The 21,071-nt window shown below is 40.8% G+C and overlaps 3 protein-coding genes across 39 annotated transcripts in view; 1 reads left to right on the forward strand and 2 right to left on the reverse strand.

Moving 5' to 3' along the window:
* The window catches only part of STXBP4 (syntaxin binding protein 4), a 232,909-nt gene extending 224,217 nt beyond the window's left edge, over positions 1-8,692 (reverse strand). For 8 of the 16 annotated variants that reach the window (XR_015148388.1, XM_086360922.1, XM_086360927.1 and 5 more), the window contains exon 1: positions 8,573-8,692. The gene's annotated coding sequence lies outside the window, so the exon portion shown is untranslated. The remainder of the gene's footprint in view (positions 1-8,572) is intronic. The other 8 variants (XM_086360925.1, XM_086360928.1, XM_086360936.1 and 5 more) reach the window with 3 other exon arrangements.
* Positions 8,134-15,214, forward strand: COX11 (cytochrome c oxidase copper chaperone COX11). 7 transcript variants are annotated; one of them, XM_086360953.1, is made up of 5 exons: positions 8,134-8,504; positions 11,300-11,373; positions 12,107-12,262; positions 14,253-14,378; positions 14,771-15,214. In XM_086360953.1, exons 2-5 carry the CDS (start codon positions 11,359-11,361, stop codon positions 14,984-14,986), a joined length of 513 nt encoding a protein of 170 aa, XP_086217079.1. In that variant the 5' UTR covers positions 8,134-8,504; positions 11,300-11,358; the 3' UTR covers positions 14,987-15,214. The 7 variants fall into 7 exon arrangements, 6 of the variants coding, with proteins under 6 accessions (XP_086217079.1, XP_086217080.1, XP_086217075.1 ...); XM_086360949.1 differs by lacking the exon at positions 8,134-8,504 and adding an exon at positions 8,695-9,683; XM_086360950.1 differs by lacking the exon at positions 8,134-8,504 and adding an exon at positions 8,695-9,379.
* Positions 15,215-15,658: 444 nt separating this feature from the next.
* TOM1L1 (target of myb1 like 1 membrane trafficking protein) overlaps positions 15,659-21,071 on the reverse strand; it is a 66,992-nt gene continuing 61,579 nt past the window's right edge. For 9 of the 16 annotated variants that reach the window (XR_015148395.1, XR_015148391.1, XR_015148389.1 and 6 more), the window contains 3 exons: positions 20,524-20,605; positions 16,850-18,182; positions 15,659-16,275 (listed from right to left, as the gene is read on the reverse strand). Coding sequence is in view for 7 of the 16 variants with exons in the window: in XM_086360945.1 (XP_086217071.1) it covers positions 16,851-16,914; positions 20,524-20,605 (146 nt within the window). In the remaining 9 variants the exon portion in view is untranslated. The remainder of the gene's footprint in view (positions 16,276-16,849; positions 18,183-20,523; positions 20,606-21,071) is intronic. The other 7 variants (XM_086360945.1, XM_086360941.1, XM_086360939.1 and 4 more) reach the window with 1 other exon arrangement.

Consider the following 21,071-nt stretch of genomic DNA (forward strand, 5'->3'; position numbering starts at 1 on the left):
ACGACGATGATGTGATCACTCATGAAGAGCCAGACATCCTGGAATGTGAAGTGAAGTGGGCCTTAGGAAGCATCACTACAAACAAAGCTAGTGGAGGTGATGGAATTCAGTTGAGCTATTTCAAATCCTAAAAGATGATGCTGTGAAAATGCTGCACTCAATATGCCAGCAAATTTGGAAAACTCAGCAGTGGCCACAGGACTGGAAAAGGTCAGTTTTCATTCCAATCCCAAAGAAAGGCAATGCCAAAGAATGCTCAAACTACCACACAATTGCACTCATCTCACATGCTAGTAAAGTAATCCTCAAAATTCTCCAAGCCAGGATTCAACACTACATGAACTGTGAACTTCCAGATGTTCAAGCTGTATTCAGAAAAGGCAGAGGAACCAGAGAACAAATTGCAAACATCTGCTGGATCATTGAAAAACAGAGTTCCAGAAAAACATCTACTTCTGCTTTATTGACTATGCCAAAGCCTTTGACTGTGTGGATCACAATAAACTATGTAAAATTCTGAAAGAGATGGGAATACCAGACCACCTTACCTGCCTCCTGAGAAATCTGTATGCAGGTCAAGAAGCAACTGCAGGGAGCAAGCTCTGCCCCTGGCAAAGGTCTTGAGGAAGGAGGCTTGGCATACGCAAAGGCGGGATCAAGCCTCAGGAGTCTCCCTGGAAATTCTCGAGCATCTACCCCCAAAACCAGAGTCTGCCTACTTTCTGCTTTGTGCTTTCACCTACACCTCTGACTTTACGGGGGGCTGTCCCCCACTACCTCTCTCTGAAAAAAGAGTTACCTTACAGCTCCAGTTAATAATTCTTGGGTATGACAGTGTTTAAACCTACAAACTCCTTTGGAAATCCTCTAGCCTGCCTGAATAGGTTTTTCCGGCCACATGTGATTGTTCAGAGCCTCCCAACTGTGAGAGGCAGGAGATGTTCTAAACTAAACACAGATTCCTTTGAGTAGTTAAAAGATTGATTAGAAATTGTATTGGTGAAGGGTTTTTCACTTATTGGGCCAATGTTTGCTGCTAAGTCTCCATACCCCTTACCTACTGTGTCCTTGGCACTGTATTGATTGATATAATGGGTGTATAGAAATCTAAGTAGTAGCCTCAATGTTTGTAACCTTGGATGCTTGAGTTAATTCTTTTCTTGATTGAGCCCACCTCACCTTTGCCCTACAGGAATGCAACTCTATCCAATGCTTTTTGGAGGCTGGCGCCTGACTTTAGAATAATCACCTGACTTTGGAATAATCACTTTTAGAGAAAAATAAGTTTCTTAAAATGTTAACAGGCCTCCTGGCCAGAAGATGATGTAAATCACCTGAACTTTTGCATATAAGTTTGAAAGCCTGGCTTCGATTAGAACCAGGAACTGCTGTCCTTGCATGACTCCACCCCTTCCCCCATTATCCTCTATGCACAACTTAAGGTATAAACTACTTTGAAAAATAAAGTACACCCCTTTTTTGTTCACCGAAATTTGGTCTCCCCATGTCATTCTTTCTTTCACCTTCTGGCTGAATTTTTCCTCTGAGGCGGGGAAGCTTGTCAAGCCTACTAATTTTCCTGGGCTTCTAAGATCCGACCGGGGAGGTCTTAGTGTCTCCTCTCCTTCGGGAGAACAGGAGGACGCCTGTGGCATTCGTAGGTGACGTTAATTCCCTGCTTTGGAATTTTATTCAGCCTCTTTTCTTCACTGAATTTTCCTACTGAGCTATCCTTATTTCAGCCGCTTTTCTCCACTAAATTTCCTCACTGAGCTATCCTCATTCTATTACTCTTTATATCCTTAATTAACGTTTAATTAAGCAATTGTTTCCTGATCTTCGCCTACGCCGTCTCTCCTTCGAATACCCTGGATCAGCCAGGGCTGGACCCCGGCAAGCAACAGTTAGAACTGGACATGGAACAACAGACTGGTTCCAAATGGGGAAAGGAGTATGTCAAGGCTGTATCAGAGAAGGCAATGGCACCCCACTCCAGTACTCTTGCCTGGAACATCCCATGGATGGAGGAGCCTGGTAGGCTGCAGTCCATGGGGTCGCTAAGAGTCAGACATGACTGAGTGACTTCACTTTCACTTTTCACTTTCATGCACTGGAGACGGAAATGGCAACCCACTCCAGTGTTCTTGCCTGGAGAATCCCAGGGACGGCGGAGCCTGGTGGGCCACCGTCTATGGGGTCACACAGAGTCAGACACAACTGAAGCGACTTAACAGCAGCAGCAAGGCTGTAAATTGTCACCCTGCTTATTTAACTTATATGCAGAGTACACCATGAGAATCATTGGGCTGGATGAAGCACAAGCTGGAATCAAGATTTCTGGGAGAAATACCAATAACCTCAGATATGCAGATGACACCACTCTTATGGCAGAAAGTGAAGAACTAAAGAGCCTCTTGATGAAAGTGAAAGAGGGGAGTGAAAAAGTTGGCTTAAAGCTCAACATTCAGAAAACTAAGATCATGGCATCCAGTCCCATCACTTCATGGCAAATAGATGGGGAAACACGTAAACAGTGACAGACTTTATTTTGGGGGGCTCCAAAATCACTGCAGCCGTGAAATTAAAAGACACTTGCTTCTTGGTAGAAAAGTTATGACCAACCTAGTAACCTCTGCTTACTTAAAAGCAGAGACATAACTTTGCTAACAAAGGTCCACCTAGTTAAAGCTATGGTTTTCCCAGTAGTCATGTATGGATGTGAGAGCTGGACTATAAAGCAAGCTGAACACTGAAGAATTGATGCTTTTGAACTGTCGTGTTGGAGAAGACTCTTGAGAGTCCCCTGATCTGCAAGGAGATCCAACCAGTGCATCCTAAAGGAAATCAGTCCTGAATATTCATTGGAAGGACTGATGCTGAAGCTGAAACTCCAATATTTTGGCCACCTGATGTGAAGAGCTGAAGACTCTGATGCTGGGAAAGATTGAAGGCAGGAGAAGGGGACGACAGAGGATGAGATGGTTGGATGGTCTCACTGATTCAATGGACATGAGTGTGAGTAAACTCCGAGAGTTGGTGATGGACAGGGAGGCCTGGCATGCTGCAGTCCATGGGATCGCAAGGAGTCGGACACAACTTTGCAACTGAACTGAACTGAAGCCCATCAGCAATGCAACTCATTTGTCTTGAAGTTGCAAGGATAGCAACATGCAAGCCACAGCCCAAACCAGTGGGAAACAACAGATAATTGCTTCAAAGAAGCAGTTCTAGGCTTCTTGAAAGGAGATAATTAGACCAACAGCTTACTGCTCACACAAGTTTCCTGAGACTGACTGCCCTCTGCTTGGTAAGCAATGCAATCCTATGTACCCCTTGTCCTAAATGCTTATGACAGTATGCCTAATAAGCCAAGGCCTCTGCTTTTATGGCATATACATGTTTCATTGGGAGATAATAAAAATGGAAACAACATGAGCTAGTTTCAGATACCGAAAGGTAACAGATCATATGTGACTAGACAGGAGATTTAATTTAAATTCCAGCTAAGATCCACATAATAGATGAGCCAGGAGAAAAACAGGGACCCAGAATTCCAGGTGGAGAACAGGTATCAAGGCAGCAAAAAGTTTGGAGAGTTTACAGAACAAAAAGAGTGTGGCAGTATCATGGCGGATGGTGAGAGAAAAATGAAGTCAGAGAAGCAGGTAGGGTCTTAGAATCTTAGGGGTCATTGTAAGGAATATGAATTTTTGCTTGATCTTATTTCATACAATCTGACTATTCTCAGAAGACCTGCATTTGCTTTTTGCCTTATCTCTTATCTTTAACTTCTGCTCACTCTAGGTAGGCTGACTGAACCCTAGCCTGAATTATGTCAAAATGTCAGTCAGGCCATCTGAGATATAATCAATCTGGGGGAAGGGGTTACTACAAAATGAAAATATAAAGCTCCTTGTTAAAAAAAAAAAATTATTAACAATTTCAAGATAGTGACAGCAGAGCATTAAACTAAGTACATGGTCCAACTAAGTAAGGGGCCTGTTTAAGAGCAAGGCCCTGTGTGACTGACTGCACAGTTCACAAACCCATGAGGCTGGCACTGATCTTGAAAACCATTACTTGAAAAAAAATGGCTTTTACTGATAAATGACTTCTGTTTTCATTTCACCTTAACTGTCAATCATATAAACTTATTCAAGACCTTTTAAATGGAGTAGGCTTTCAAATATGTTAGTTAAAGGAAGCTGCCAGGAAGTAAGAAACTAGCATATTCAGACTTACTGAGAGAACGTTATGCCACTATCCTGCACTAAATGGAAAACATAATGAACACAGTAAACATACTAAACACATAGTAAAGATACTAAAAAATGTAATTACAAACCAAATTTTAAAAACAATACATCTTTATAATCTTTGAATCTTCAGAAAGCCTAAAAAACCAATAATCGGATAAGAAAACATCATGACTATCAAACCATTTTTTTCCCCATTTTTCCTTCTTTTCCTACCTTCACCTATTTCACTCAACTGTCACCCCTCCTAAATGGTTTGTATGAAAAATAACCTACTATTTTACCTACTATGTAAAATTGGACATGATCAAGCAAGAAGAGATAAGAAAGCCTTCTTCAGCGATCAATGCAAAGAAATAGAGGAAAACAACAGAATGGGAAAGACTAGGGATCTCTTCAAGAAAATCAGAGATACCAAAGAAACATTTCATGCAAAGATGGGCTCGATAAAGGACAGAAATGGTATGGACCTAACAGAAGCAGAAGATATTAAGAAGAGATGGCAAGAATACACAGAAGAACTGTACAAAAAAGATCTTCACGACCCAGATAATCACGATGGTGTGATCACTGACCTAGAGCCAGACATCCTGGAATGTGAAGTCAAGTGGGCCTTAGAAAGCATCACTACGAACAAAGCTAGCGGAGGTGATGTAATTCCAGTTGAGCTATTCCAAATCCTGAAAGATGATGCTGTGAAAGTGCTGCACTCAATATGCCAGCAAATTTGGAAAACTCAGCAGTGGCCACAGGACTGGAAAACGTCAGTTTTCATTCTAATCCCAAAGAAAGGCAATGCCAAAGAAGGCTCAAACTACCGCACAATTGCACTCATCTCACACGCTAGTAAAGTAATGCTCAAAATTCTCCAAGCCAGGCTTCAGCAATACATGAACCGTGAACTTCCTGATGTTCAAGCTGGTTTTAGAAAAGGCAGAGGAACCAGAGAACAAATTGCCAACATCCGCTGGATCATGGAAAAAGCAAGAGAGTTCCAGAAAAACATCTATTTCTGCTTTATTGACTATGCCAAAGCCTTTGACTGTGTGGATCACAATAAACTGTGGAAAATTCTGAAAGAGATGGGAATACCAGACCACCTGACCTGCCTCTTGAGAAACCTATATGCAGGTCAGGAAGCAACAGTTAGAACTGGACATGGAACAACAGACTGGTTCCAGATAGGAAAAGGAGTACGTCAAGGCTGTATATTGTCACCCTGCTTATTTAACTTATATGCAGAGTACATGATGAGAAATGCTGGACTGGAAGAAACACAAACTGGAATCGAGATTGCCGGGAGAAATATCAATAACCTCAGATATGCAGATGACACCACCCTTATGGCAGAAAGTGAAGAGGAACCAAAAAGTCTCTTGATGAAAGTGAAAGTGGAGAGTGAAAAAGTTGGCTTAAAGCTCAACATTCAGAAAACGAAGATCATGGCATCCGGTCCCATCACTTTCTGGGAAATAGATGGGGAAACAGTGGAAACAGTGTCAGACTTTATTTTTCTGGGCTCCAAAATCACTACAGATGGTGACTGCACCCATGAAATTAAAAGACGCTTACTCCTTGGAAGGAAAGTTATGACCAACCTAGATAGCATCAAAAGCAGACACATTATTTTGCCAACAAAGGTTCATCTAGTCAAGGCTATTGTTCTTCCTGTGGTCATGTATGGATGTGAGAGTTGGACTGTGAAGAAGGCTGAGCACCGAAGAATTGATGGCTTTTGAACTGTGGTGTTGGAGAAGACTCTTGAGAGTCCCTTGGACTGCAAGGAGATCCAACCAGTCCATTCTGAAGGAGATCAGCCTTGGGATTTCTTTGAAAGGAATGATGCTAAAGCTGAAACTCCAGTACTTTGGCCACCTCATGCAAAGAGTTGACTCATTGGAAAAGACTCTGATGCTGGGAGGGATTGGGGGCAGGAGGAGAAGGGGACGACAGAGGATGAGATGGCTGGATGGCATCACTGACTTGATGGACGGGAGTCTCAGTGAACTCCAGGAGTTGGTGATGGACAGGGAGGCCTGGCGTGCTGTGATTCATGAGGTCGCAAAGAGTTGGACACGACTGAGCGACTGATCTGATCTGATCTGATAGGTAACTAGAAAGGGTTCATAAGATCCAATTATTTGTTGCTAAAAAATGATATTACAAATTAAATGTGCCAAGTCTGAGATATCAGTCCAGTCCCTGATGTTTTAAGTTTGAAATAAACATCTCTACCTCCAGGAAAGGGCTGCACTAGCCTTGCCCAAGGTGTCCGCATTTCATTCATGGTAGAAGCCATTACTTAGCATTATTTATCAGAATGATTTATGCAACATCACAAGCATATTCAGGCTCATTAAGAACTGCAGTCAACACTGTTCTACTGCTATCAAGATTACTGTACCTTGGAAAAGAGTAATTTCATTTGCAATTAATTATAAGCAAAAATCCAAAACAAAGACATTATTATTGACAAATTTATGCTGCTACCTGTTGATATATTGAAGGGTTGCCTGGAAAAAAGAATAGTCAAAGGGAATGCTTTGTTGGTTTCAGTGACATTAACATTTGCATGGGGTTTGAGTCTATGCTGTAAGGAATTTAAAATATGACACGTTTTAACGTAATAGAGATGACAATCTAGTGTAAGAACTAAGGTCGTTACAGATAAAAAAAAAAAAAAACTGGCAAACATTCTCATAACACAAGAATAAATTTTCAGAATCAAAGAATCTTGAAATTTTTGTGCCAAAGTAGAAGAGTCAGAAGATACTTTTTTTAAATTTTTTGGTTTGTAATTTTCTGGCCCTGTGACCACAAGTTAATCAATTATTCTTTCAAGGTGACCATCATCACTCACCTGGACTACTGCAATTGCCTCCTAACTGTTCTATTTTTTTTTTGCTCTCTTCCCCTTAGTCCACTCTCCATTCCAAAACCAGCATCTTTTTAAAAATGGGAATCAGATTTCACTTGTAAGCTTCATATTATTTTTAAAATAAAATACAAACCCTTTGATACTCCAGTTAAAAAAATAAATAAATAAATAAACCTTGGACATGGCTTAAAAGGTTCTATTACCTGGCCCTGTATACCTGCTCTGACCCATTTACCACTCTTCTTCCTGCTCACAATGCTAGGAACACACTGGCCTCCTTTTTGTTTTTCAATGGTAAGTAGCTCTTTCTTGCCTACCTGCCTTTGCATGACTTAGAATTGTCATTGGTAGGTTGCTCCTTATCATCGCCCTGGACTAAGCTCAAATAGACCTTTCTTTAGTGCCCCTCCTCTTGACTTTCAATCACACTGTACTGATTGTTATCTGAAACTCTTGTGTATCTGTTACTTGCCTTTCTCCTGAGTCCCTTCAGTAAAAGGACACATTCTATAACTGATCTTCTTGGACTTTCTCTGTGCTGTAGCCCCAGTAGGTAGAACGATGTCTGGCCCACAGTAGTACAATAAATAAAATGTTGAATGATTTGAAGTCATTTAACTTCTCAGGATTTCAGTTTTTTCATCCACAAAATGGGTATAATTATAACTACTCTGGACATTAGCAATAAAGTATCTTCATATATACTGTTACGATTTTTATTTTACAAGTAAGGCCGCTAAGTTTTAAAGAGGTCAAATAACTGGCCTAACGACACAAGGCCATAGTGAGGACCCGGGTATGAATCTAGACCTGTGTAACCTCGGAATCTGATCTCTAATAGTTGCTTGCAGGATGCTTCCTTTCATTACGGCAAAATGGGCTATGCAGTCCGCCCCAGCTTGGTCTGCAGGACAACTGAAAAAAGCTATTATATCCCCCGTGCGTTTATTTTTCAAGATAAGCAGTCCATTCCCTTCAACCCCTCCTTAAATGATCCTCACATCCCGGTCACCATCCTCTCAAAAACCAGTCTGACGACGTCTCTCCCGTCCCAGAACTGGTTAATTTTCACTGGGCAAGTGGTTAAGGGACACGAGACCAACAGAAGCCGATTCGCAGGAGCTGAGAAAATAAAGGTGTGCGAGGGTCCAAGCGGGCTGTGGTTGACACAGGAAGGCTTCCTGGGAGAGGTAATTCTTGAGCCCAAACCCAGGACACCGATAGCGGACCGGCCACCAAGGGCCCGCGCGGGACACGGCCGCGGGCAGCCGCCAGGGCGAGACAAAGCCTGCTGGGGGCTGGAAATTTCAGGGACACAAGCCATGTGATGATGGAGTGCACGCGGAGGAGCGCGAGGCGTTTTCCTGAAAGTAAGTTAAACAAATACTGGAGGAAAGCGAAGTGGGAGGAACAGTTATTAACAAAATCGCGAACTTACCCGGCCACCGGGCCTCCGTAGCCCGACCGCAAAAGCGGCTACCTGAGAGCCGTAGCCTAGGCAGCGGCGGGCTCAACCCAGAGCTCGCGAGACCGAGGAGGCCTCGCGAGATCCGCCCCCTTGCCCCTGACGGGCGGACGCGCGTTCCGGGCGTCATGGGAGGGCTCTGGCGTCCGGCTTGGAGACGCGTCGTTTTCTGCGGGTGGTCTTGGAGCCACCTTGGGCGCCCAACCCGGGCTGCTGAGAGGGCAGAGCCGTGTCTCCGGCCGGGGAGGAGCGGGCCGGCGGGTACTGAGCAGGGACTGAGGCGGCTTGGGACATGGAGGCGCCCGAGCCCGGCGGAGCAGCCGGCTCGGCGGCCGAAGAGCACGAACCCCTACACGCGCTCGCAGGAGGAGGACTGGCGGCGGCGGAACAAGACGGTCCTCACCTACATGGCCGCGGCGGCGGTGGGCATGCTGGGCGCGTCCTACGCCGCCGTGCCCCTTTACCGGCTCTACTGCCAGGTAGGGCTGGCGCGGCCCGCCGGGCGGCCCTTCTGGAGGGGCGGAGGGCCGGGGCGGCTCCCTAGACCTCGAGGCTCCGCGGGCCCCGGTGGAGGACTGTCCCAGAGGAAAACGGGCCTTGAAGTTCATCAGGAAAGCTAGTGACAGAGCTGCCGGTCCAACTCGAGCTCTTGTGTTCTTGCCCGGACCCCACTGCCGAGTGAAATTCCCTGCTCTCAGAGCTGACACCCGAAAGGTCTGCAGCGTACACTCATGTATCCAGCAATCTCCTGCTGCTCACACGCCTGCCTGCTTTTAAAATGTAATTTATGTTCATACTTTCCCTCTGTGAAACACATACAGGTTCTGTGCAAAGGCTAACCCTGGAAACGGGAGTTGCTTCCTACTTATGCTTAAACTGGGAGTAGCTTTTTATCTGTACAAACTACTGTGATTTAGGACTTTGTATAGATGACTTAGGACTTCGAGGCTTTTCCCGTTTGTTAATATGTAACTGTAATGTCCTTCCTCCGAGCTCCCTTTTAGATCAGAAACTCCAGTGCAACAGCATCATTACCTGAGAGGGAAACTTGAGTACAGATTGTTGGATCCAACTCCAGAACTGGGTAATCAGGAACTCTGGGGCCCAGCAATGTGTATTTTAATAAGTTCCATAGCAGATTGTGATGCAGACTTAATGTTTGAGAACCGCAGGCACAGGGCTACTTCACCTGTTACATATCCATGTTTTGCTAAGTTCTTAAGCAGTAGTTTGCTGCTTTGGGCATTAGGTCACCCATGGAGCTTCTTAAACATATCAGGGCTTCCCTACCCCAGAGATTCTGATTAGGAGACCTGGGTAGGGTCCAGGAATTTCTGTTTTAAAACCGTGCCATGAATGAGAGCTACACTTTGGGTTCATTCACTAAGTGAGTAATAGCTGATTCCCAAACTTTGTTGTACATCGGAATCGCCAATAATAATGAAACTGGAATCTAAAGAACTTTTTAGTCTCTTAAACTCATTGGAAAAGACTCTGATGCTGGGAGAGGTTGGGGGCAGGAGGAGAAGGGGACGACAGAGGATGAGATGGCTGGATGGCATCACTGACTTGATGGACGGGAGTCTCAGTGAACTCCAGGAGTTGGTGATGGACAGGGAGGCCTGGCGTGCTGCGATTCATGGGGTCGCAACGAGCGACTGGACTGAACTGAACTGAATATCAGCACTTATATGGGAAGGGGGAGTGGCTTGATTGCTGGAGGATGAGTGTAGAATGTGAGTTAATGTTCATCACAAGCTAGCCTGGACCAAGCATAAATCCCCAAACTACCATTGATGAAATCATAAACAGAACTGAATCCAAAACATCTAGTGTAGATCTCCCCAACCACGGGGCATGGGCGGGGGCGGGGGGGGGGGTGATTTTATTTTCCAGGGAATATTTAACAATATCTGAAGACAATTTAGTTGCCACAACCTGGTAGGTGAAGGGGGAGCGTGCTGCCTAGTGGGCAGAGCAGAGAACAGACCCATCCCTCACCCCCGCCAGAAAAACAAAGAATTATCCTATCCAAAGTGTCATTAGTGCCAATGAAACCCTGCCGCAAACTGAAATGAACGACAGATTTCATTCACATGGATGAAAGTGCGGGGCAGGAAAGTAAAAATCTATTGTGGTTTGCAATCCTAAACTTAAATCACAGTTGGATGTTCAGTAGTGACATTTCCAAAAGAACGTCTTTTAATTTTTGGAATCACAGAACTTTAGAACCAAAAATAAGGGATTATGTAAACGACTTCATACACCAAGCTCATTTTATGAGTATAGAAAGTGTAGCCCAAAGAAAGTAAAATTGAGTTTTTGGAGCTACTTAGTGACAGAACTAGACTGGAGCACAGGACATTTTCTTTTCAGAGCCTTTTTCTATTGTTTAATTTTGCAAATCATCACACTAATTTGAAGACTGTATTCAGAGACTGTCAGACAAGTGACTCAGGTTCTTCAGAAACAAGTTACATCTTAAAACGTAGCCTTCTTGAACAGAAGAATAGGCTTGCCCTCTGATTAAACAAGGGTAAATAAAGGCTTGCCCTCTGATGTGTCTCGTAGGGTTATAATGTAGTTTCATAATGTGTGGCAGTTTAGTGAAGCTGATTGACTTGTTTAACAAGCTAAGGTAGTAGTACTGTACTTTGCTGGGAGTCTTCCATAGCCTCAAATTTGGTATTTTTTTCCCAGTATAGTAACAGATTAATTATCCGGAGACCACAATTCTGGCAACCTCAAGCATCAGAAGAATGATGACCCTGGAAGTAAGGAATTTTTTTTAAGCATCTCTGATAAGGAAATAAGTAATGGCAATGAAGATAGACAAGAAGTGTCAGATACAGATGATCCTGATGCCTTATGATTAGTCCACTGAGTGACCAAAGAGGTTCTCTGATTAACTGATGATATCTATGTAAAAGCTGTACAGTACTAAAAAATACAGAAAACATTTACAGAAACATTTTACCAACATGGCAAAATACTTAACGATGCTTGAGGAGAGCAGACTGTAGAAGTGAGTTTACAAACTAATCTGTCCACTAAAAGTTATGATACAGAAAAGGACCAGATAAGAATATGGAAAATGGAATTAGTTTTATTGAAATGACAGCATTGTGGGTATATTTTATTTCTATTCATAATAGTTATTATGAAATACTAGCAATAAGGAGAAAGATGTTTAATGAAAAGTTCAGCTAAAAATTCAGAGCTCTGTTATCAGTGGAGAGTCCATTCTCTTTCAGATGATTCATTTTTGATCATTTTTACAACCAGGTGATTACAGAAAAATATGACTTTAACATACATAGACCCTTGACACCCAAAAAGTGGTCAAATCATTAGCACATTCATAGGAAATGGTCAGTGATAGTATATAAACCTTGCTGCTACTGGATTATTGTTTTTAAAATTTTGTTTCATCCAGTAAATAGGTCATCAGCACCTAAAACTACTGTACTTTTGTTTAGCATATTATGCCTTGTTATCTTTTCCTAGACTACTGGACTTGGAGGATCAGCAGTAGCAGGTCATGCGTCAGACCAGATTGAAAACATGGTACCTGTTAAGGATCGCATCATTAAAATCACCTTTAATGCAGATGTGCATGCAAGTCTCCAGTGGAACTTTAGACCTCAGCAAACAGAAATATATGTAAGTACTTAAAGCAATGTTTAAAAGATTGCTTTTTCCAATTTAAAGATTGATTCTTTCATCACTTACTGTTTCACAATTTAGGAAACATTCATCTGAACTTAATTTCAGAATACTGACACATTCCATTACTGTAATTCTTTTATTTCCACAGACTACTTTTTGACAGTGCACTACACCTAATGTAACAAGGTATTCTTTTAAGTTACATGGCGTCATAATAAAAGTTACTTTGGACCAATGGAAAATGTCCTATTTTTATTAGAATCATATTAAGAGTTCACTAAAAAGTTCTCTGGTCACCAATCTTGAGAGTAGGAACAGCTGTCCTGGTGTGTCAGACAGTAAAAAATATGTCTGCAATGCGGGAGACCTGGGCTTGATCCCTGGGTTGGGAAGATCCCCTGTAAGGGAATGGCTACCCACTCCAGTATTCTTTCTTGCCTGGAGAATCCCATGAACAGAGGAGCCTGGCGGGCTACAGTCACTGGGGTTTCAAAGAGTCAGACACAACTGAGTGACTAACACTTAAACTTATTTACCCCAGGTAGAGATGATATAAGAAACTGTTGGAAAACATTGGTTACGCTGGAAAGTAGTTTACTGGTTTACATCAAACTATCCCTCTCTCTCGGAGAAGGCAATGGCACCCCACTCCAGTACTCTTGCCTGGAAAATCCCATGGATGGAGGAGCCTGGTAGGCTGCAGACCATGGGGTTGCTAGGGTCAGAAACGATTGAGCAACTTCACTTTCACTTTCATGCATTGGAGAAGGAAATGGCAACCCACTCCAGTGTTCTTGCCTAGAGAATCCCAGGGACGAGAATCCCCTGGTGGGCTGCTGTCTATGGGGTCGCAGAGTTGGACACGACTGAAGTGACATAGCAGCAGCAGCAGCAGCAGCATCCCTATCTCTTAAAATAAATTTAAGGATTTTTGAAGTAATCATACTAAAAAGTTATATTCTAGCTCAGAAAGACTATGCACCTTAAAAGTTGCCTAACATCTTGCCTAGAAGATTTAACTGAAATTACCTCATGAACTGAGGAATAACCAGAAAAGTTTAATTGTAACTCTTATTGGAAAACTCTATGAATGTTAGTGCTTTCCCAGGTTAGTAATCCTGACTGAATCTCTTCAGTGATTGAGGGTGTTAAAGATTGTGGTTCTGAGTATTAATTCCAGTCACACAGTAGTATACAAGGTATTAGTGGCTAATCTGGTACATGTGACAGCATCCTTTGGACACTAGTCAGTGTCCAAATACTTTAAAGCTTGCGATTTATTTTATCCATTATTTTCTCTCAAAAGTATTAGTGCTTTTTGGCTAAATAAAATTTCTATTTAGTTGTTTTATTTTGGTCATACATATAATTTACTCTGGTTGTAAACTAAGTTTAAGGTTGGTAACGTTCTCTAAAAAGTGAAGTGAAAGTTGCTCAGTCATGTCCAACTCTTTGCAACCCCGTGGACTGTATGTAGCCCGCTACCGTGCTCTGTCCATGGAATTCTCCAAGCAAGAATACTAGAGTGGGTAGCCATTTCTTTCTCTAGGGGATCTTTCCAACCCAGGGATTGAATCCAGGTCTCCTGCACTGTAGGCAGATTCTTTATCGTCTGAGTCACCAAGAGAACGGAAGCCTTTTTCTAAACAGAATCTTTAGTCAGTTTATATAATATTCAGGGTAAGTGTTAAGAATTAAGAAGACTTGGCTGTTCTTGGACACATTTTAAATAACTTCATCTGCAGCTTATCACTTCAAGACTTCAGACATATAAGAGAACAATCCGTAATGTATGTGTAGAGCAATGGTTCTCCACTGACATGCAAGTAACATTTGAAAATCAAATGTTCTTGATCTTCAATTTATTTTGCTGACTCTTAAAATTAGATTAGGCATTATGGTCTGAAATGAAAATACTAATTTAGTATGGAGTGCAGATTTGTAAGATTTAAAGTGTTGATAATGTGTATTTTCCTTAAAACAGGTAGTGCCAGGAGAGACAGCACTGGCGTTTTATAAAGCTAAGAATCCTACTGACAAACCAGTAATCGGAATTTCTACATACAATGTTGTACCATTTGAAGCTGGACAGTACTTCAATAAAATACAGGTATAACTAAATGCAAATGTTACAGAATGTGATAAAAGTACATGAGATTGTTTGGTACTAAATTTACTGCAGTGTTTTTTTAGAAGATACAAATTTTTGAAAGTTCATTTATTTTAAAATTCAAACTATTTTTTTCATTGCTTATAATAATTATGCAGAGGTTGAGAGCCAAACTATATGGATATCAGTTTTTTTAAGATTAGAAGAATTTGCTGATTCTCTATCTTTAAAAGCAAAACTCAATCAGAGATGAAAGATGCTGTTATCCTATCATAGAATTTAAAGATTATAATTAACAGTATGCTTATTAAAGCCAATAAATGAAGCACAGTTTCTATTCTAGGTAGCAGAATAGAAATACTAATTAATGAATACTTTTCTATAACTTTTAGTGCTTCTGCTTTGAAGAACAAAGGCTTAATCCACAAGAGGAAGTAGATATGCCAGTATTTTTCTACATAGATCCTGAATTTGCTGAAGATCCAAGAATGGTGAATGTTGATCTCATCACTCTTTCTTACACTTTTTTTGAAGCAAAGGAGGGGCATACGTTGCCAGTCCCAGGCTATAATTCAAATCAGCAACTAAGTCCTGCTTCAAATTTGTGATTTTTAAAAAGTCATGTACCTTGTCTTCTTAGAGAAGTATTTAAACTAATATGAAGCCTTCTGTTTTAAATGTTATGTACGGACGGTTCTTTTCTTCCCAACTCATTTATCCTACTTAAAATGTACGACAGTTCAAACCATGTATGTTAGCAGAAACTTGATTCAGCTCCCCTTTAGGTTATCAGCACTTCGTACTTGTAGCAATAAAATTTATTATTATTTCTCAAATAGTTGGTTATTTTCATTACGAATAGTCACTATTCTAAAAGCTCAAAACAAAAGAGTAATCACTGAGCCCTAACAGCTTACCCAAAGACTACATTTTGACTTCAAATCTGACTGTATTTCCCCTTTAAAATCTAGGGCTATTTTACATTCAGAGTACTAAATAAGTACTTTGAAAGTCTGCTACCATGAAATTTAAATAAAATGCATTAAGTATATCTAGTAGGCTTCCAACGTTTCTTGTGATAATTCCAAGTCCCCAGATTTTAAATCATAAGTGGGATTGTGAGGATTTACTAACATTAGAAGTTCTTCTGAAAAAAAAGAAAAAGTTCTTGAACTGTTTTAATAGTAATTCATTTGTCATTATAATTTGTGACAAAGGAAAGTACAAGTTATCCTGAATGTTTTCCAATAGACTTTCTTCCAAAAAGACAAAAACAACCATTTAGTGTTATAAAGAATTGTATTTAAAGGCAACCAATGTAGAATCCAGTGACCTCTTAGGGTAAACCTGAAATACAGTTGAACTACAATCATCAAAGCTTTCACAACTTATAATTCTAAATAAGAGTGTTATTTATAAAGAAGTGCAAATTGACTTTTACATTCAACTTTAGGTAAATAAAGGCACTCAAGTATTCTTCCTGAATCATACAGTTTTTCCATATCAGGCTTTCACTTATTAACAATTATTTTGTACTGAAACAGTCTTCATCTACTCTTACCCCATCTCTTGTGATGATTATAAATGTAGGAAGGCCTGTGAAAACATAAGGTGCTACATTTAACCTGGTTGGCCTCAGTACCATGAATTTTTGTTCTGCCTAAGTTTTAAGGGAATATATGTTACAACCAAGTTCTTCTGAGATAAAGCTTAAGCTGCTGTCAGGAACCCAACTGTGACTCTTCTGTTTAAACCTCATTAATGCAGAGGAAAAATGTTCCACTGTGGTTTTGATGTTTTGGAAGGTCTAACTTGTGGGTCTCAAAGCTGGACAGGGTCCACCTTTTGGAAAACTGGCACCCATAATGCTGCTAGTGAACTGGTCATCCATTTCCACCTGGAGTAAAAAGAAGAGTCAATTATTCTCCAAGGACTGGGGAAAAGTCCTTGATAAGTAGACAGCCACAGTCAAGTAGAGGAAAGGTGGGAATGTACTGCTTCCACACGGCAAGTGTGAAGGGAATAAACATGGTTAATAGGTTACTGGTGGCTGTGTGCATTTATTAGTAAATAAATGGAATGATTAGTAAAGCAACAGAATCCAGACCAACCTAGAATAACAATAAATGGGTTCTACCAGTCCCAGTCACCAAGTATTAACTGTACATAGAATACAAATCTGATTCTATTGCTAAGAATTTTTTTATTGATTAGCTGTTTTTGTTAGCATTAATATTTTTATACCATAAACCGATTTCTGCATTCCCAAGATTTATAATTTTTAGCTAACATGGTCACAAAGAATCTGTCTCATTGATCATTACAATTTGAATGACATAGGAACTTGTGTAACTTCACTCATCAAAGTGTCAGACTGAGATGGCCCTTACAGAACATAAATAATAAATGTAGAAAGTGACAGTTACACTAAAATCATGTGGGATGTAAGGTGTGTGAGTTGAAGTCTTTACCTCAACAATTACTGTGACTTTGAGCTCCTTTGTGGGGATGAACATCAATGTCTTCATAAATAGCTCTGAAACAAGTCATCATGGTAAATTGATAAATATCATGGTTATAGATCAATTTCAATGTACTATTTTGGCTTTTAACTGCCATCATCTTAAAGCAAAAATCTGGTGCCATTTTAGGTGTTGAGGCTATATCAATAAATAAAAACAAAGGTCTCTGCCCTGAAGCTTACATTATAAAAACTACTTTAGATCCTAATGCTGCTGTTCCCATGCATCTTACAAATATGTATCTTATATAACCATCATATAATTTAATGAGAAATATGGCTCAAATTTAGACAGCTTGCTTTCTGCTTTAAAAAAAAAAGCAAAAATTGTTCAGCTTTCCCTGGCTTAAACATTAAAAATTAATATTCTAGCTTATTTAACCCCTGTCTTCTTTGTACTTTGTATATAGTCATTTTTCTGTGATAGTCTTCATTTGTCTTAACGTATGTCTATAGATAGAAAATATCTATACCTACAAATATGGCATTAATATACACAGTATAGCAACACATGACTAAGAAAAAAAACTCATAAAAATCAAAGCACTTTGAAGACATAATCACTAACTTCAAGAAGTGCCAGCATGGTCCAGAAATTTTAATGTTTCTCAGTTTTGTCTTTCATTTTCCACAGAAATATTTTAGCCTTCTTCACGCTACTCAAATCTCTGACGCCCCTCCTCTCGGTTGGAAAAACCTAATATCTTAACAAATTAAATGTCTACGTGGAAACCTGATGTTACCATCACCAAATCTTCAAATCTGTTTTCATCTGCACCATCATCTACTTTTATGATCCTATCTATTAACCCCTGGTTTCTTGAACACTTCACTCAGTCTCCCTCCCTGAATCTTCAACCTCTCATTCTCTACTAAATCTTACCCCTCAGGATTCACAGATGTTCCAGCATTTCCCATTTTACAAAATAATACAGTCCTTTATCCGATGTCTACTTAACTGCGTCAGTAATACTCTAGCTACCAGACCACTTTCCCCAAGTCCTTCGTGTTTAAGTTTCTTTGTAAGCTGCCTGTGTACCATCTACTTCATCCCTTTTTAATGCACTGAGATTTGCCTCTGTCCCTGTCAACTTCTACTGAATCACTCAAGATTATCTGTCACTTAGTCCATTGTCTAGTGTTGAGTCCTTGTCTGTCTTCAGCGACGTTCATCGCATTTGTGCACTCCCTTCTTTTTGTTTCCAAACTGCGATTTCCACATCTGGGGATAGGTTCCGTGTTGTTCTCTTTGTTCCTGACTTTTCCATTTCTCTCCCCAGTGCCTGCAACAGATTCCCAAACTTGTCACTACACTAAAAACTGCAGGTCTTAATTTGAATGTCACTTCTCAGGCTTTCTCTAACCCCCAATTAGTTCTTTCTGTTATATATTGTCAAGTCAATATCTTTCATACTATTAACACAAACTGCAAATACATGTTTGCCTGCTGATTTAATTTCTGCCTCCTTATTAGATTTGCCCTCCATTAGGTTCAACGTTATAAATTAGGCACCAATCATTTTCCCTTGTACATAGTCAATTTTCAGTCATATGTCAAATGAGTGAATTGTGTATGTATATGTATGTATATTCATAAGTACTATAATCTATGTTCTGCTGGAGTAGAAATTCTTAACCTGGGGTTCATGGACAACCAGTGATGTGATAATCCCAGGACTTTTCATGTAAGATTTTATGCTTTCCTTAGGGAGAAGTTCCCTGGATCTCATGTAGCATTTAAAGAGATTGAGACACCCTACCACGCAGAAAGTAAGAACTCAGTGGCGGTGGTAGTTCTTCAGTCCTTAAGTCATGTCCGACCCTTTGTCACACCATGGACTGCAGCATGCCAGGCTTCCCTGTCCTCCAGTATCTTCCACAGTTTGCTCAAGTTCATATCCATTGAGTTGGTGATGCTATGTAACCATTTCATCCTCTCCTGCCTTCTTCTCCTCCTGTCCTCAATCTTTCCCAGCATCAGGGTCTTTTCCAGTGAGCTGGCTCTTTGCATCAGGTGGCTAAAGTTTTGGAGCTTCAGCTTCAGCATCAGTCCTTCCGATGAATATTCAGGGTTGATTTCCTTTAGAATTGACTGGTTTGATCTCCTTGCAGTCCAAAGGACTCTCAAAAGTCTTCTCCAGCACCACAATGTGAAAGCGTCACGAGCTTTCAAAGTGGTAGGGAGTCCCCAAACTTCACCTCTCCAGCTTCTTGCTATTTCTTACCTTTAACATCTCCTACACCACCACAACTATTTACAACTATCTCATAATTAACTAGATTATAATAATCTGCTTCCTATTTGCTTGGAGAAACTGATTAAAAAAACATGCGTTCTTGAGACACCATACCTAGTTTAACTAGTTTCTAATTCCTTAAACCACTAACATATTCAGTGATACTTTATCAAGCAGAATGAAAGTTTCACAATCCTGTTAGGAAAAAATATTTAATGAACTCCTAAGCTTATTGTAATAAGCCTGGGACTGCATAGTGGCTGCCTGTTTAAGATGAGACAGGTTCTGCAGGCCTGCTTCATTCACTTACAAATCATTCCAAAACATCGCTACACTGAGGGTGTGAACCAGGGGGTCAGGGTCAAAAACTCAAATGCCTGCACATGTCAAGCAGATCAGATGAAGGTATGTGGGGGCCTTGTGAACTGAGACAGTGCAGCCCCATACTATTGCTAGCGTGTAAAAATGCGGGCTTGGCACAGTTGTCATATCAACAACCATCCAGAAGTTCAGATAGTTAGTGAAATATCCCATCTTTTAACCTGGCAATTAATTTTTATGTGCATATTTAAAATTCACATAGGTCAAACAAAACACAGTTGCAGGCAAGATAAAGCCTGTAGGCTGCTAGTTTCTAAACAATCATTTCTATAAAAAAGCTTTAATCATTTTAAACAATTTTGGCGGTAACTTTCAGTTAGTCAAAATATATTAAAACTAATGAGCCTGTGTGCATGCTCAGTTGTGTCTGACTCTGTGACCCCACGGACTATAGCTCTCCAGGCACCTCTGTCCATGGAATTCTCCAGGCAAAAATACTGGAGTGGGTTGCCATTTCCTACTCCACTAATGAGGTTACCATCCCATAAATATTTATATACACTTGACCAATATGAAATCACAATACTGCTTTAAGGATTCCAAGTTAAAAAGTAATTTTTACATTAATAAGCACACTATTGTCATAGGTAGTGAAGATTAAAAACAAGTCCTTATGTAAGTTTTTTTCTGGCATTAGTCAAAGAACAACTAAAATATCCATCAACGTGGTACTTAAGAGTCATCAATCAGTGAATACTGCCTTTCTCGACCTGGAAAGAATCTGACTTTCTTCCAAGGCATCTATAAGGAAGACACTAATGCACATGATGGTTCTGCTTATTTCTTAGTGTGCAACCCCAGTGTTTTTATTTTTAAGTCACAAGGTCAAGAATGACAAGACCAACATTAAGAGCAAGAGCCACCACAAAATCTCATAAATCACTTTTATGTAAGGTCATTGATTTCTGCTAAGGCCTAAACAAAGTTAATGTATAACCAAACCCTGTGAGCTGTGCTACCAAAGGGAACCAAGACAAAAAATATAATCATTTTGTAAATGACTTACTCTGTGGTGACAGCAGGAGCTAAGGGATCAAACTCCATTACTTCACAGTAATTGGGTGGCTGGAGATCGTTCTTTGTCATCGCTGTAGGCAACAAAAAGAAACACACATTGTGCTCTCTGTCTGACTTTGACCTCACACAGAAGATCCTAAGGAACACCTGACAACCAGAAACAAGCACACTGGTGTCCCAGTGCTACTGCCCAGTACAAGTCTACAGACGCCCAGACTCGGACTAAAGGTTCATGTGCCTCAGCACTCAGAATATAGTGTTCAGTGCAACACAAGCATTTCCACAGTCTCCTCATGTCAGTCACGGGGCTTCCCTTGTGGCTCAGCAGTCAAGAATCCACTTGCCAATGCAGGAGATGTGCCTGGATCAGAAAGATCCCCGGAGAAGAGCATGGCAACCCACTCCAATATTCTTGCCTGGGAAATCCCCTGGACAGAGGAACCAAACAGTCCATGGGGTTGCAGAGTCAGATGTGACTTAGTGACAAATGACAACAACAGTCATAATGAAATCTGCCTTAAATTTACCTCATGTAGC

This window comes from Bos grunniens, chromosome 19, assembly GCF_055505025.1.
Source record: "Bos grunniens cultivar Pamir isolate PY7600 chromosome 19, Bosgru_T2T1.0, whole genome shotgun sequence".
NCBI classification, from domain to species: domain Eukaryota; kingdom Metazoa; phylum Chordata; class Mammalia; order Artiodactyla; family Bovidae; genus Bos; species Bos grunniens.

What these genes read in the sequence shown, in the direction of transcription:
- COX11 (XM_086360947.1), top strand. Translation starts at nt 8,728, where the DNA reads ATGGGAGGGCTCTGGCGTCCGGCTTGGAGACGCGTCGTTTTCTGCGGG. An exon ending in TTTACCGGCTCTACTGCCAG is followed by an intron (nt 9,079 to 12,106) that starts GTAGGGCTGGCG and finishes ATCTTTTCCTAG; the next exon opens with ACTACTGGACTTGGAGGATC. An exon ending in AGTACTTCAATAAAATACAG is followed by an intron (nt 14,379 to 14,770) that starts GTATAACTAAAT and finishes TATAACTTTTAG; the next exon opens with TGCTTCTGCTTTGAAGAACA.